Source organism: Palaemon carinicauda, chromosome 30, assembly GCF_036898095.1.
Source record: "Palaemon carinicauda isolate YSFRI2023 chromosome 30, ASM3689809v2, whole genome shotgun sequence".
NCBI lineage: Eukaryota > Metazoa > Arthropoda > Malacostraca > Decapoda > Palaemonidae > Palaemon > Palaemon carinicauda.
In genome coordinates, this window is record NC_090754.1 from 38,122,293 (window position 1) to 38,139,792 (window position 17,500).

Sequence of the window (17,500 nt, forward strand, 5' to 3'; positions counted from 1 at the left end):
TATTTATCTTTTTTTAAATATATTACGATTTATTAGAATATTTAATGTCCTCTTTATTAGCCCTATTTTTTATTTAATCAGCGCTGCATTATTTTGTATACTTTTCAAATATCTTAATTACTCGTAAATATCTATATGCCTTTCCCTTTCTGATAAAATCTCTCTCTCTCTCTCTCTCTCTCTCTCTCTCTCTCTCTCTCTCTCTCTCTCTCTCTCTCTCTCTTTCAATTCTAAGTGACTCATTGGTTCATTAGTTTTATGGAATGAAAGATGTGTAAAGTATATTATGAGTTGATATTAGTTAGTCTTTTTCTTACATGAGTAAGTTCATATAACTATGTGCATATATATATATATATATATATATATATATATATATATATATATATATATATATATATATGCAGTGTATATATATATATATATGTATATATATATATATATATATATGTACAGTATATATATATATATATATATATATATATATATATATATATATATATATATATATATATATATATATACGAGTATGTGTTATATATATACATATATAATATATATATATATATATATATATATATATATATATATATATATATATATATGTGTGTGTGTGTGTGTGTAATGTGTTTATATGTATACATATATATCATCCAGTAAATAAAATTACACAATAGTGCAATATCCTGACTTAATTTCAAAATATTTCCTCTAATCTTCCTCTGATTCCCCCACGCCAAAAAAAAAATGACTAACGTAACAATTCCTGGGATCTTCGTCATGCAAAGAGAATGTTCTGAACTTCGTATGGCAACGTCAGTGTCATTACTCCGCAAACCAGGATGTAAACGAAAGCTCGGCCTGATAACAGAAAAGATATCGGCGATAAAACAGTATCGTGTCGAGTTTGTTATCTTTGAGTAACGGACATTTGGAGGAATGTTCAGCACTTTTACGTACGAAGGAGAATGAATAATGTGCAGGCGCACATATACATATACATACACACTTTTATAAATATACTCGTATATATATACATACATAGATATGAGCATATATATATATATATATATTTATATATATATATATATATATATATATATATATTTATATATATATATACATACATATATATATATATATATATACATATATATATATATATATATATATATATATATATATATATATATATATATATATATATATATACAGTGTATGTGTGTATAGATTTACATGTAAAGAGATTTTATGTATATACACATATTTACATATATATATATATATATATATATATATATATATATATATATATATATATATATGCAGTCTATGTGTGTGTTTGTATGTGAGTATAGATTTACTTGTAAATGGATTTTATGTATATACACATTTATATATATATATATATATATATATATATATATGCAGTCTATGTGTGTGTTTGTATGTGAGTATAGATTTACATGTAAATGGATTTCATGTATATACACATTTGTATATATATATATATATATATATATATATATATATATATATATATATATATATATATATATACATACATATATGTGTGTGTGTATTTATGTATGTATGTGTGATACAGAAGATGTAAATTTCTAGGACTTTCTTCACACTTTTTAGATAAGCTCATAACTTCATCCTCAATCCGTGTATAGGCTAATATTTGCAGACAATACAGCGGCATTAAAGCAAAACTTCCAAGATTGCTAAAACACCTCGTTAGCGCTTGTGCATTAACATAGTTTAAAGCAAATAAATGTGAATTAGAAATTTTATAAAGAATAAATGTCAATTCATACAGGAATCATAAGATAAGTGAGGGAAAATCATTTCTGAAAAAGTATAAAAAGTAATTAAAGATTATTGTTGAGCCAAGTCTCCTTTATGGAAGTAATGTGTGGATGTTAGAATTATTTATAAAAGCTATTAGCTACTTTGTTTATCTATTTGCATAAATGTTTAATGACGAAAGTTGAAAACATTAGAAATGTATATTTGAGACCGAGAAAACGTGGTAAGAACACTAGTTCAAAGAAAATAAATAGCAGCAGATTGTTTCGATATTGTCTAATCAATTGGAGAGAATGAGGCATGGTGGGCCTCTCTCTCTCTCTCTCTCTCTCTCTCTCTCTCTCTCTCTCTCTCTCTCTCTCTCTCTCTCTCTCATAATAGTCAATCCCTAAATGTTTGCCCTTGAACGTTTTGCATTCTGGCCCACCTTCTTCCTCTTCTTCTTCTTCTTGTCGAACAAATCGTGACCCAACTGAAAACAAGAATTTTCCTTCACTTTCCTCTGTTATCGCAATTGTCTGAAAATGGCAGCATTTTTCACAGATGAGTAAATGCGTATGTGAAGTGACCCAATTTCATCGGAAAGGAAATAAATAGGCTAAAATATTTCGAAGATTTCTTTTTTAATTGAGACAGTTTTGGTCCAGTCGTGACGCTTCCTTGGCCGATGCTTCATTGAAGGTTGGTTCGTGAAGCGCTTAAACAAAGGAGCATCAGAAAATATTTATTTCGAGCGTTAAAAAAAATGAAAATAAGATTTTTTTGGTTTCAGTCATTTTCGTGATGTGACACAATATATTTCTAGCTTTTGGCATCTCCCTTATATGATAAAGAGAAGTGTTTGGCTGTATATATATATATATATATATATATATATATATATATATATATATATATATATATATATATATATATATATATATATATATGTATAAGTGTATACATAAGTGAGTGTATATATATTTCTTTATTATATATATATATATATATATATATATATATATATATATATAAAAGTGTGTGTATAAATATTTCTTTCCTGTCACGCAGAGTACCATTGACAAACGTATGACTACTCGCTCTCTCGCCGTCCTTCGGGTATGGGAAGAGGTTGTAGTCATATCCTGGTGATAGGGAGGTTACCCCGAGATGTACACTCGGACATCACATCTACCACAAATTTCCAAAACTGCCATATTGTAGTTAAGAAAGGAGGAGTGGATGGGAAGGGTTAAATCTGTGTGAGTGCTTATGTATAGATATTTAGCTGACATTTTGACGGATCGCATACACCAGTTTTTTTATATCAAACTACTAGGTTTCCTTCGTAACTGTGTAAGTTCAATTCCATTTCATGGAAGATTTTTGAGGAATTCTTTTGACATCAGCTTATGAATTTTATTTTTCCTTTATGAGAATTCTATGTTTCATTTTCTTCCAATTTAAAGCAAAGTTCAAAGAAAAGAATCTAAATTTACAATTAAAAAAAGTCGAAAATTAGACTGAAAAGACAACGGTTCCCACGACACAACGGCTTTGTTCCATAGAATTTAGAATCCTTTTTGTAGCGTCATGCTCCACTGGTTACCTTAACACGTCACAAAAAGGCTCAACCCCATATTCTCAAATAGAAAGCTTAAAGAACAGCAACACTTAACTAATCCTTTTACTTTTAGCAGGTTTAAATTACATTGTTCTCTCAGATAGATGTTGTTAATAAGAGAATAGTCAGGTGTGTAAGTTATTCATTTAAATTTGCATTATCTTACTTTTTAAAGTGTTTTTTTTTTTTCATTCTTAAATCGATCTTCAAATTTTGAACATCAAAATGTTAGATATTCATAATCATATCATTAACACGGAAACTCAACTTTGGAAACATCACAGATAGTTCCTCATATTATTTACAGAGAGAGAGAGAGAGAGAGAGAGAGAGAGAGAGAGAGAGAGAGAGAGAGAGAGAGAGAGATAAATTGCCTTCTAAAGAAATATTAAGAAAGGCGAAGAAAACGGAATAATATCAATAACTTCCAGATCATTAACACATCTCTTTCTTCCATTCCCAAAATTATCTCAACTAAACAGGTTGCTGCTGCTGGGATGTTCGCCGTAGGCCTATGGATAAGATTCAACGAGTACACCATGAACTACGTAACAAGCCTGAATCTGGAGTACTATTGGGTGGCCTCGGGCGTTCTCATGGGCGGGGCAACCTTGGCCATGATCACAGCCTTCTTGGGCTGCTGTGGGGCGTTCTTCTCCAGCCGACGGATGATCCTCGCTGTAGGTGTCCATACATTGAGGTTTTATTCTTTGGAATCCCATAATAACAACTCTTTTTGTTTTCTTCTAGTGCGCCGCTGCAGGTGTATTTGCCATCGGTCTGTGGGTTTACTTTAACAAGGATTCTAGCGAGTACATGGGCAACCTAAATTTGACTTTCTATAACAACGCCGTAGCTGTCGTCATGGCCTCTGCCTGTCTGGTCATGCTGACCAGCTTTATCGGCTGCTGCGGAGCCTTCTTCAGGTTTAGACTGGTCCTGATCGCTGTGAGTACTAGCTGAGGTTCTTCTGTACACTTCAAGGAACTATTTCACTGAAAGGTCTATACTGAAGGCTGCAAGATCTGTCAGAAGATGTCACGTTAGAAACTATACCAAAATGTCACACGAGAATAATAGGAGACATAACTAGAATGACCAGTGATACTTATTTTGTGATCCTGTTTGAATGACGATACATATGAACAGACGTAGCCTAAAAGTAATAAAACTATATATAATCATTCATATTCTTATAACTTCTGTTTCTTATGTTTCTTGCTCTGAAAATATATTGAAATTACACATTTGAACTGATTCAGATACATATGTGTATATATATATATATATATATATATATATATATATATATATATATATATATATAATAGATAGAAGGATAGATAGATAGATAGATAGATTTTAGAAGAAAGTATGAGCCTCTTCAATACTATTAACATCATCCAGAAACAATATATAGAATCTATGCAAAATAATATCCTCTTTCTTTCTCTTTAAGTGTATATAGCAATTTGATAGTTTCTCTGACTTTGCAGTTTTGTAAATATACTGTGCAAAGATTGATATCATTACACCATTCATCTCACATAAGATTCCTTCTATTCTGTCTTGTTTATATTTCGTGTCTAGTTTTGTCTAAATTCACTCATCGTGGAATGACACAGGGGACGTGACTGTAAATATTGACATGAAGTTTTGTAAAATGTCGTTTTGTTATTGGTAGGAGGGTTTGAGTAGTTAGTGGGGTATCACTTGGCGCCATTTAGTGTATTGTGACAGAAATGAAATCAACTATCTAATGAGATAATGACTAAGTGAAACTGAGAAAATATGGATATCCAAAGATTGGTGAGATAGTGACTGAAGATGGGAATATTGCAACTGGAATATCCATTATATTCCATCTGAGAAAAGTACGATATCAGGAAATGAAAAAAGTTAATAAAGTGAATAATGAAGTGAAATGGTCCATCAAGTCTTCAATACCTTATGTGAGCAGCTAAGCATAAGTATTAGTAACCCCATTAAGCTTATTTATTTCGTATCTAAATATCACTGGGGGGAGGACTTTTGTAAAGCAGTTGGCTGCTACTAGGCAGTTATTGGATAACCACCAAGTACCTTAAGAGAGTGTCACCACGAGATAAAATTGACCACGGAGTCACACAGACACGATAGATCCCGACTGTCATACAAATAAAGAACTCGCAATTACATAGCCGGAAACTAGCTTTGTGGTTACTGAAGGAGTTCGAGTCAAAGGGGAAGCAAATGAATAAGAAGGGAAACAAGATCAAGCAAAATGGAAACACAAGATCAAGCAAAAATTAAACAAGATTAAGCAGAAGGGAAACACAAGATCAAGCATAAGGAAAACACAGGATCAAGCAGAATGGAAACACAAGAGGAAGCAGAAAGTAAACACAAGATCAAGCAAAAATGAAACAAGATCAAGCAGAAGGGAAACACAAGATCAAGCAGAATGCAAACAAAATATCATGCATAATGAAAACACAAGATCAAGCAGAAGGGAAACACAAGATAAAGTCAAAATGAAACAAGATCAAGCAGAAGGTAAACAAGATCAAACAGAAGGAAAACACAAGAGCAAGCAGAAATGAAACAAGATCAAGCAGAAGGGAAACACAATCTCAAGCAGACGGGAAACAAAAGATCAAGCAGAAATGAAACCTCAATCAGAACGGAAACAAAAGATCAAGATAAGCTTGTTAAAAATTAATGGAATCCCTCTCAATTTGAGAAGGACCAATGAACGTTGAAGAGTCACTGATGCGAGACGAGGCGTTGCAATTAGCTAAATCATTTCCAGTCCGGCATACATAGACTGGATTAATCACTTGATTGAAATAAGAATATATATCTGTAGAGGAGCGTCCTGTAAGTTTGCTTTGTGTGTGTTTTGTAATATTTTAGTTTGAAGTTACAAATACCTTACAGTTCTTTCTTTGTATCAGATCATTATTCTAAAGTAATTATGTCCGAGAGAATTCTGTCAAAGGGTTCTGTAATTTTTTGTGTAATGATTAATGAATAAGTTTATGAAAATGATATGATTAAGGAAAAACGCTTTGAGTAACGTATAAGTAACAAAAATACCTTTCAAGTTTCATTACGATAATTTATTTTCTGGCAATATTAATTCACATACTAATACAAGTGGTATTTAAAGATTTAATACCTGAACGTTTTCTTAAAATTGCTCTAAAGATGTGCATAAAAATACTTTAAATAGATGTATGTGGAGTTTATCAATTCCGTTGGAAGTCTTGTCTATCATTTAGAAAACCCATTTATTCTAAGTCAGTTTCTGTTGGAACTGATCAGTTGAAATCATATCTTTTACCAAATCTTGGCTGTTATCACATTTTTTGTAAACATTATAATTTACGGTCATTATTTCCTTTTCTTATGGAAATAACCTACCTTGAAGAAACTGGTTTAGAATACCAAGATGAAAAAGATTAAATGTGTTTGAACTACAGAACATTTTAAGTTTATCTAAAGTTTAATGTGGTTGTATGGTGTCACTTTAAAGTTTATTTTGAATGCATTTTCCTGCACTTTTAAAGAAACCCTAATTTTGATCCGAATTTCTCCGTAAAAATGTACTGTTCTCAGCCGCATTTCAGTAAATACAGGCACCGTAATCTTTGTCCTCTTTTTTTTTTTATTATTATCTGTTACTGGTTTATGACAGTAATATCCCTTCTTAACATTCATATATCCGTTTTTAAAACAGTAAATCCCTGGCAACATTTAATCCATGATTTTACTGTTTTGTTTTTTGTTTTTTACGGAAACATTTTTGTACATGGTGTGTATTTAGGATCAATTGTGGATGCATGATGTCGACCTAAAGTTTTCTGTGGATATGTGGTGTCGATTAAATCAAGAATTGTTTACGCTTCTTAAATCAATATTGGGTTATGGCTGTTTTGCTTGTATCATCTATGTTTATGCTTGCATTAGACTCCAGCCATCTCTCTTCTGAATAATCACATCAGAATGTTAGCAGCACCTAAACTTCATATTATAATTGTTTTTACCCTTTCATAAAACTATTAAAAATGTTTGCGCTTATAAAAAGTTAAAAGACTTTTAGTTTATTTCTTGTGTTTCATTGGAGAGACTGAATGTTATAACCCTCTCTCTCTCTCTCTCTCTCTCTCTCTCTCTCTCTCTCTCTCTCTCTCTCTCTCTCTCTCTCTCTCTAAAACACACACATACAACCACACACACACACACACAAGCATACACACACTATTTGAATTTATCATTTGAGAAGCCTTCCTAATTCTAAAAACTGTTGTTAATCCTGTCAGATGATAATTTGTATTTGCTGTTTAATATGTAAAATATTCATCATAATTTTTAAGTTTTTTTACGGGGACTCTATGAGCTCAAAAAGAAAGTGCTTTTCGTTAAAAGCTTGAGACAAGTTTGCTGATATCTCCCAAATTTATTTTCTTTTTTTTTCTTTTCTAGTATTATGCTTTTATAAAAAAAAAAAATGCCCAATTCGAATATCCTTTTTATATTTGAAACCAAATTTCCATCTACTCTCACTAAACCATTAATAAAACCTTAAATTCTTATTGCCTTTTGATATGATTTTGTTTTCTCATGTTTTCTTTTAAACTCGACTAAATAATATATTTGTCCTCAAATTATTTAATAACTAAAATCACGTAATAGAAAATAAATTATATTATTCAATCCTAAAAAATGTGATTCTCTGCTATTTTATTTTTAAACATAATAAATAAAACTTTATAACCTCTCCCAAAATGTAATTGAAAACTCATCTTATTTATTTTTAATTATTTCTCGTAACTAAAGATAGCTTATTATTACTAAAATTTGTCTGATTCTTAACTTTTTTCTTAAAACTACAGTGTCCAAGTGAAACTTTCATTTATAAACAATGGTATTGAAAATCCCGAGGTCTATAAAAATTCGTATATTCACTCCAGGTTCGCCATTAAATTATTCATAAGCTACTAAACTTAAGTTGTCCTTTTGATATTTAATCATGTTATTTTTTTTTTTTTATTTTGTCACTACTTTTGTTATCAATAAGATAATTTTATAACTAAATATATGTAATTTTATATCAATAATACCCATTTAATCTGCCTGTGCTCATCAGAAAAATCTGATGATAAATAAATAAATAAACTTCATAAATGACTTGTTTCTAATAAATAAAATCTCAATCATTTCTAATAGATGCTTTGAAATATAAACGAATTATCTTAAGGATTAAAACCATAAAAAATCAAACTAAACTAACCCACCGTTTGAAGATCCGCGATGAACGCCTCCTCTGTTAAGAAACTGTTTCTTTACTTTTTATTCATTGTTTCCTCAGTACAAAGTGATGACTGTCATCACTTTCCTGCTACTCCTCGGTGGCTCAGCTTACCTCCTGGACAACGGGATGGAAGACACCCGTCTCTTCCCCTACGTCCAAGAGGAGTTCAGGAACCTCATCTACCGGTACCAGTGGGATGTCTCTGCCAGGAGAGGGGTCGACATCATCCAAGAACAGGTAATCATGTTTTCGCCTCTCTGGTTCTGTGTAACAGGATGATGTAGTGGTCCTTGGGTTCAAGACCTGCTCAAGCTCGATTGTTTCTTGTAGTGTCTAAAACCTTACCATCCTTGCGAGCTCAGGAGAGGGGTGAATATGTTTTCGTCTCTCAGGTTCTGCGTAACAGGATGACGTGGTGGTCCTTGGGTTCAAGACCTGCTCAAGCTCGATTGTTTCTTGTAGTGTCTGCAACCTTATTATCCTTGTGAACTCAAGATTGGGGGTGGTGGGTTTGGGGGAGCTTATATTTCTACCTGCTGAGTCATCAGCAGCCATTGCCTGGCCTTCTAGTTTTCTAGCTTGGGTGGAGAGGGGCCTCTGCCATTCAACAGGCTTTGATAAAAGATGATATATTAAATTCAATGAAACATTTTACTTCGTCTCTTGGCCTTACGTTCAAGATTGCTTAAATCTTAAGTTTGCTTAAATCTGTTCTCAGGTTGGCTGCTGTGGAGGATATTCGTCAGCTGACTACGCTGCCATTCATTTGCCTGTTCCAGACACATGCAGGGACCAGGTGAGGAATATATACGCTTTTGGTTGATTACACACACATATACAGTATGTATATATATATATATATATATATATATATATATATATATATATATATATATATATATATATATATATATATACATATATATATATATATATATATACATACATATATATATATATATATATATATATATATATATATATATATATATACAATTATATATATAATATATATACACACATATATATATGTATATATATACATATTTATATATATATATATACATATATTCTTTTACGCTATGATATTTAAAAGATTAACGAGGCAATCTTTATTTCTTAAGTCATAATCAAATGCACAGTCATGTACCTTTAATTCTTTATGCATCCAAGAGGTATATGCTTATGACAAAAAAAGGAGTTAATCTTTAAAATGAAATAATGAAAGAGGTTTCGTGTAAACTCCTCTTATTTTTAACAGGTCACTGGAAACCAATACATCGACTCATGCGGAGAAATCTTCTCTCAGTACATGGAGGTTCGAACCGGTTGGATGACTGGCCTTTCACTTTCCTTGTGCTTCCTACAGGTGAGCTAGTTTCTTGCTTTTAATTAGTTACCTTAGTGGTTATAAATGATATTAATAATTCTTTCATTATACCTTGTTTCGAGTATTGTTCTCCAGTCTGGTTTTCAGGTGCTGATTCTCATCTTAATTTGTTGGACACAAACTTACGGTCTATTAAATTTCTTATTCCTGATCTATATATTAATCTCTGGCACCATGCATGTTGCATAAGATTTTTCATAATTCTGATCATCCTTTACCTTCAGATCCTTCTGGATAGTTCCATCCTGTTCGTAATACTAGGCAAGCAGTTAATTCTAATAGTCAGGCCTTCTCCATCATGAGGCTAAATACTACACAGTATTCTAGAAGTTTTATTCCAGCTGTGACCAAGTTGTGGAATCTTCCTAATCGGGTAGTTGAATAGGTAGAACTTCCAAAGTTCTAACTTGCAGCAAATGCTTTTATGCTGAACAGGCTGCCATAAGTATTTTTAATAGTTTATTATGAAATTTCTCACTTCAGTAGAATTTGAAGCAGTTACTGGTTCTTAAAAGGATAACGAACTTTGAACTCTGCACTTTGATGTGTTTCCTGAATTAGATAACTTGTCTTTCTAGTAATATAAACCTTCAAGTAAAGGACGGGGATTTAGTAATAATGTTAACAGATTAACAGCTTTATAGACTTGGACTTTCCTTAAAAAAGCAATATTAAATAAATGAATAAAGGACTAAATCAAAAGACAGAGATAGCATTCATATCTTTCCATCACTGGAGTTCGAGTCCCGCTCAAACTCGATAGTTTCTTTGGTTGCTGCAACCTCACCATCCTTGTGAACAAAGGATGGGAGTTTTGGGGTAGGCTATAGGTCTATCTGCTGAGTCATGAGCAGCCATTGCCTGGCCCTCCTTGTTCCTAGCTTGTGGGAAGAGGGGGCTTGGGTGCTGATCATATGTGTATATGATCCGTCTCTAGGGCATTGTCCTGCTCGATAGGGCAATGTCACTGTCCCTTGCCTCTGCCACTCATGAGCGACCTTTAAACATTTAAATCCAAACAACGTGTGCTTTGTAGTTGCTCCAACTTGACAGTCATTTCAGATTATACTCATTCAATCATTTACATAATGACCCAGCTTTACTTTGCCTATGTTTACTGCAATATTATGGTCTTTCTATTATATAATAAGCCTTTGTACCTTTTGGGGGGGGCTGGCATTTTACATCCACACAGAGTAGAACCATTAATCTTTCATTTTACATCCACACAGAGTAGAACCATTAATCTTTCATTTTACATCCACACAGAGTAGAACCATTAATCTTTCATTTTATATCCACACAGAGTAGAACCATTAATCTTTCATTTTACATCCACACAGAGTAGAACCATTAATCTTTCATTTTACATCCACACAGAGTAGAACCATTAATCTTTCATTTTATATCCACACAGAGTAGAACCATTAATCTTTCATTTTACATCCACACAGAGTAGAACCATTAATCTTTCATTTTACATCCACACAGAGTAGAACCATTAATCTTTCATTTTACATCCATACAGAGTAGAACCATTAATCTTTCTCTTCCTTTCAGCTGTTTGCTGTGATGTTTGCCTTCTGCATGTGGCAAGGAGTCCGAGAGGTCAAGAGTGGTCAGTGATGGAGGAATTCTGTTGCTTGTGCCATTTTGGTGATCAAAGAGAACTTTATATAGAAATTCTTCACGAAGTAACATCACTTGTGAAGATGGGTTTACTCTCCATAGCTTGTAACAAGGAAGAATATTATTAGCAATTATAAATTAACAAATGTAAAATATTGGTCTTTTTTATAGCTTGTAACAGTAGTATAATTTATTGGTATTTCGTATCAGATGCAAGGAATTGTTCATAAGAAATTGTTTCATAATGACTAGCTATTATCTATAGATGGTAACAAAGTAATGTATAGTAAATGTATAAAGCACTTTACTTTAAGTAGTATTTTTTTTAATTAAAGATTTTTTAACGTGAACTAATAAGAAAGAATAAGAATAGAAGGCTAGTATTTTTTTCAGTTACAAATTATGTATAAAATTAAGAAAAGTATAATTGCATTTTAGATTTTATTCTGATATTTTTTTTAGTTACTACAACTATATTTTTAGGACAAAGGATGCTTTATATTTAAATTGCTTTATCATCCTTTTGTTTGCAAGGACTTTTGTTTACAGTTTTATTTTTAATTTTCTACTTTTATTTATGATTCTGCAATTTTTCTGTGCATACGACCTCAAAATTATTCGATAAACAATTTCATAATCATAAAACTAATTGTAAAAAAAGAAAAAAAAATCAGAATTTTATTTTATGAGGTAATTAGCACATAGATTTAATTATTGGCAAATGAAACATTTCTTAGATTCTCTACCTTTTCCATCCCTACATAACTTCAAAATTGTCAGACCTTTTCAATAGCACATCAGCAATGGTTATTGATACAAACTAGAATTAGTAGCCCATTTTTTATGCTTGTATTAAACTTCCATAACAAATGTTTTCAAAATTAATTACAGTCATACATTACTGTACTCTCCACAAACTAGTTTCAGTGGCATCTTTTTATGCTTGTATTAAACCTCCTTAACAAATGTTTTCAAATTTCATTACAATCATACATTACTGTATTTTCCATGAACTAGAATCAGTGGCATCTTTTTATGCTTGTATTAAACTTCCTTAAAAAATATTTTAAAAATTCATTACAATCATACATTTACTGTACTTTCTTTCCTTAAGTACACAGGTACTTTCTTGAATTAATTCATAAGGTATTTTATTCGTTCTGGTTAGTATTAGATTTTTTATAAGTAATTATCATGCATGGTTTGCATAGTGTGAAATAAGTCCAGATATGAACGTTATCTTTATGTTTAAGCATATGAAGGACTGTATCTTATTCCTTCTCTGTTAAAAACTTCCCTGCTCTCTCTCTCTCTCTCTCTCTCTCTCTCTCTCTCTCTCTCTCTCTCTCTCTCTCTCTCTCTCTCTCTCTCTCTCTCTCTCTCTCTCTCTCTCGAAAAATATTGAGTTTTTGTCTCTAGCTGATAAGTTGTAGATTTAAGTATTGTCTACAATTTGCTTAATCTTACAAAACTACTAAGCAAATAAATATTTGTTAAAACTGCTCTATGTTATTTCCTTACTTTATTAGATAGCAAATAAAGATACCTTGTTTAATACCCAGACGTAGTTATCAAGAAAAGATAACTTATTGTCTTGTTGTCTTAAAAATTCTTGGAAATGAAAATGATGTCGTGGAAAGTCCTTGTGTGCTTCTCTCCCAAAATTTGGTTCTGTATGAAAAGGGTAGATTATAACTCTACGAAAAAGACACAAAGCTAATACTCAATTATATTCAATTATTTCCTATTTTCTAATAAAAAGAATGTATAGTGAACGATGGTTTTCTATTGTTTTATATAAAAAAGAATGTATGCTGAACGATGGTATGAAAAGATTTAAAATAAAAACTAATGAATAGATTCAGAAAAAGAAAATTATTGGAATCCCGAATACGGCAGAATCCTGCTATTCTTCGTTAAAAGTTTGTTGTTGACATATCGCCCTGGTAGTTCAGTGTGACGGTGAGGCACTAGAGACTGGTCTGTAATTATTCCTGTTTTTTTTTACGTTAAAGGTTAGAAATTTGTGTTATCTTACCAGTGAAAGTAGTTTTAATGTTTTACTGAGCATCTACAATTATTGTTTAGGCCTACTGTTTGGGAGAAGGGTGATAAAATGAAATACTATTAGGCCTTATTTGGTGTCGCCATTAGTCTATCCTTCAGGTCAGGTCAGGTCATCTGTTATCACAACCTACATCCAAAATGTTTCCTCCGCATTTTAAATAATCATATGTGAAAGGCAATATTATTCTGTTGACGTAAGCACTCGACCATGGCGAGTCTCATTGTGGGTTGCCTACCTCAACTTAAATCACTTGCTAAGAACCAGAACGGGAACACCTTCTGAAGTCATTTCCTTAATGGGGAAAACCTGATAGTTGTTTGAAATCTGCATGAAAATACCATTATAAAGTAATTAATCTAAGCGAGGAGCCATTGAAGGTATTTATGGTTAGAGAAGCTATTTTCGCCCCATTGCTTCCAAATGATGTCATATGTTTTTATTGTTATTGGTGGTCAGAAAATAGAAAACAAGTCTGACCTTCTATCAAATATACTCAAAGATTAACACCGAAGGGATGACTTCATGCGAAACATAAACCTTGAGAGAGAGAGAGAGAGAGAGAGAGAGAGAGAGAGAGAGAGAGAGAGAGAGAGAGAGAACTCAAGTCTAAGTCACTTATCAAGAAGTTGAAAGTTTTCAGGTAATGAGTGTTTGGCAGAAAAAAAAAAAAAAAAAAAAAAAAAAAAAAAAAAAAAAAAAAAAAACTCGGAGAAGGTCAGATAAAGAATAAACTTCTCAAATTCTGCCTAAATTGCAAATCTACTAGTCACTTCATTATAATATTTTACATAGATCACTGATAAAGTTAACAGTAATTTTTTAATCAACAATAGTCTACTTAGGACAAATTAGCTTTCTTGTGCTTTTATGTAATTAATATAATTCATTTTGGCAAAGTAGCAAGTTCATGCAAGTATTAGATAATTTTAGAACTAATATTGAGTCCATAATTTTGGTTTGAATATGATATAGATTTTGAATGTTAGCTTTGAGAGTTAATTTGGCAATTAATACAAACTATAAATAGATCTTAGGAAAACAAAGTAGTTAGGTGTCAAAAATACATTCTAAATAAATCATTAGTTCTACGAAAATAACAGTTTTACAATTCTAGTTGCTATTATTTTATTTACATCTGTTCCCAGTGGGGTGAGCCATAGTTAGCAATGTGATTTATTTAAAATCGATAAAATGACAAGAGATACAAGGTAGTTAAATCCGGTACTACATACAAATGTCAGCAAGTTACTTGTTGTTTTTAAAAATCCTTGGAAAGAAAAATGATGTCGTCGATAGTCCTTGTGTGCCTCTCAGCCAATACGATTTTGTTTTGTAATAAGATAGATGGACACCTGCTATTGGGCGAGAAAGACTTTGCGGTAGATTCTACAGAGGGTATCAACTCTCAAGGTCCCGTACTTCTGGTGATTTCTTAGAAATAGTTAGTGTTTGCAGACAGATAGATCAGCTGATACTAAGTGGAATTAAGGTAATACCATTTGTTTGCTATGTTCCTGAAAAGTCTGTAGTGTTCGCTAGAGCGTGATCTGGAATGGTAAACGGGTGTAGTACGGTTTTCTTGTTTTATGCAATATGTCTTATCTTGTGAGAATTGACATCTTGAGTGCCGGACACATCATTGATTTACTTAATTTTCTCTAAAATGGTAAGTTGTACATTTCCGAACCTTTGCTTGAAATATAGGTCGTAGTTGTTTAAGATCGTAAAATTTCTTTCTAGAGAAGATTTTCTGGATACACTTTAGCTACATATTGTCATTTTTTCAGGGAGATTTCGTCTAAGATTGTTGGTTTTTAGCGATTTAAGCTTTCCAGTGTTTGTGAAAAGTCTCTAGGGAAATACCAAAAGTACACACAAGATTTTTACTGATTTTGTGAGGTTTGTAGAAAAAATTAAGACATTGAATATTTCTAAATTATTTTTTCATTCTTTTTTGAGAAATTGGTTTATGGAGAGATCTCAAATTTATGGTGATTTTAGGATTCAAATATCATTATTTTGTTCCAACATTCTTAGTTGCTTTAACGTTGTGGTTTCTGGTTTGCTTATTCATTACCTAATGGCGACTTGACACTGATTTACGTAACTTTACAAAGCTTTTAGTCTTCCTTTGCCAGCAGAATGTCGTGGATTTTTTTATAGGGGTGCTGTTCAGAGTAAATTGCTTTAAAAACAACGTATTTCGGGTGACAAACAAAATTTCCCAAGCAAACTATTACTTGCTCACTTGTTACTTATATCGTGGAACGTCTTCTTTAGATAGTCAACTCTGTCCATGCAAGATGAACTCGTCTTGCTTTCAAAATACGTAAATCAAATCTGATCCAAATAATATCATCATCATCATCATCATCGCCTCCTAAGCCTATTGAAGCAAAGGCCCTCGGTTAGGTTTTGCTTGTCTTCTCTATCTTGAGCTTTTATTATCAATACTTCTCCATTCATCATCTCCTATCTCACGCTTCATAGTCCTCGACCATGTAGGTCTGGGTCTTCCAACTCTTTTAGTGCCTTTTGGAGCCCAGTTGAAAGTTTAGTGAATTAATCTCTCTTGGGGAGTGCAAAGAGCATGCCCAAACCATATCCATCTACCTCTCACCATGATCTCATCCACATATGGCACTCGAGTATTCACTCTTATAATTACATTTCTAGTCCTGTTCTGCTACTTAACTCTTGATATTCTTCTGAGGGCTTTGTTTTCAAATCTACAAAAACTGTTAGATATTGTTTCATTGTCATACCACGCCGCGTGCCCATACTGTAAAATAGACCTCACTAAACTGATCTATAGTCTGATTTTTATTTGTAATTTCAGAAGATCTTATTTCCAAATTGTACTTAACCTAGCTATTCCCTGATTTGCTTTTTTCAATCTTTCATTAAACTCCATTTCTAAAGACCCTGTATTAGAGATCATACTTCCTAAATATTTAAATGATTCTACCTCATTAATCCTTTCTCCACCCAATGATATTTCATCTTCCATTGCATATTCCGTTGTCGTCATCTCTCTTTCTTCTATTAATCTTGAGCCTAACCTCGTGTGATATTTCATGCATTCTGGTAAGCAAGCATTGCAAATCTTGTGGTGTTCTGCTAATAAGGACAGCATCATCAGCATACTCTAGGTCACCTATTTTCCTATCTAGTCCCATCCTTCTCCACCATCCCCAACTGTTCTATGCATTACAAAATCCATGAGGAGGATAAACAACATAGGTAACAACGCATTTCCTTTGAGGATTCCAGTGTTCACTTGAGATTCATTTGATAGGACTCCACTAATATTAACTTTGCACTTGCTATGCTCATGAACAGACTTAATAATCAATTTTAAATATGTTAGAGGAACTTCATAATATCGCAGGACATTCCACAAAATTGGCCGGTGCACAGTATCAAAGGCTTTTTCATAGTCCACCAATGCCATCAAAAGTGGATTTCTATATTTTACACATTGTTGTAAACATGTCTTTGAATGAAAATTACTGGTTCGTGTGTTGACCGTTTGTTACCTGGAGACATGTTTGATTGTTAGCTGTCTTTTCTTGGCATTTTCTAGCTGATTCTTCTAGCAATTAATAAATACTGCTTTCTGCAGTTAGTAGCTAGTGCTTTGAGAGGGTGATGACTGTAGATACTGTATATGCAGTTACTGTCTAGTGCTTTCCGCAG

The 17,500-nt window shown here is 32.3% G+C and overlaps 1 protein-coding gene across 2 annotated transcripts in view; it reads left to right on the top strand.

Moving 5' to 3' along the window:
* The window catches only part of LOC137623025 (tetraspanin-2A-like), a 14,970-nt gene extending 1,737 nt beyond the window's left edge, over positions 1-13,233 (top strand). For both annotated transcript variants that reach the window (XM_068353645.1, XM_068353646.1), the window contains exons 3-7: positions 4,169-4,366; positions 8,772-8,951; positions 9,433-9,510; positions 9,976-10,083; positions 11,665-13,233. In XM_068353645.1, coding sequence (XP_068209746.1) covers positions 4,169-4,366; positions 8,772-8,951; positions 9,433-9,510; positions 9,976-10,083; positions 11,665-11,730 — 630 coding nt within the window. In that variant the 3' untranslated portion in view covers positions 11,731-13,233. The remainder of the gene's footprint in view (positions 1-4,168; positions 4,367-8,771; positions 8,952-9,432; positions 9,511-9,975; positions 10,084-11,664) is intronic.
* Positions 13,234-17,500: the final 4,267 nt, after the last annotated feature.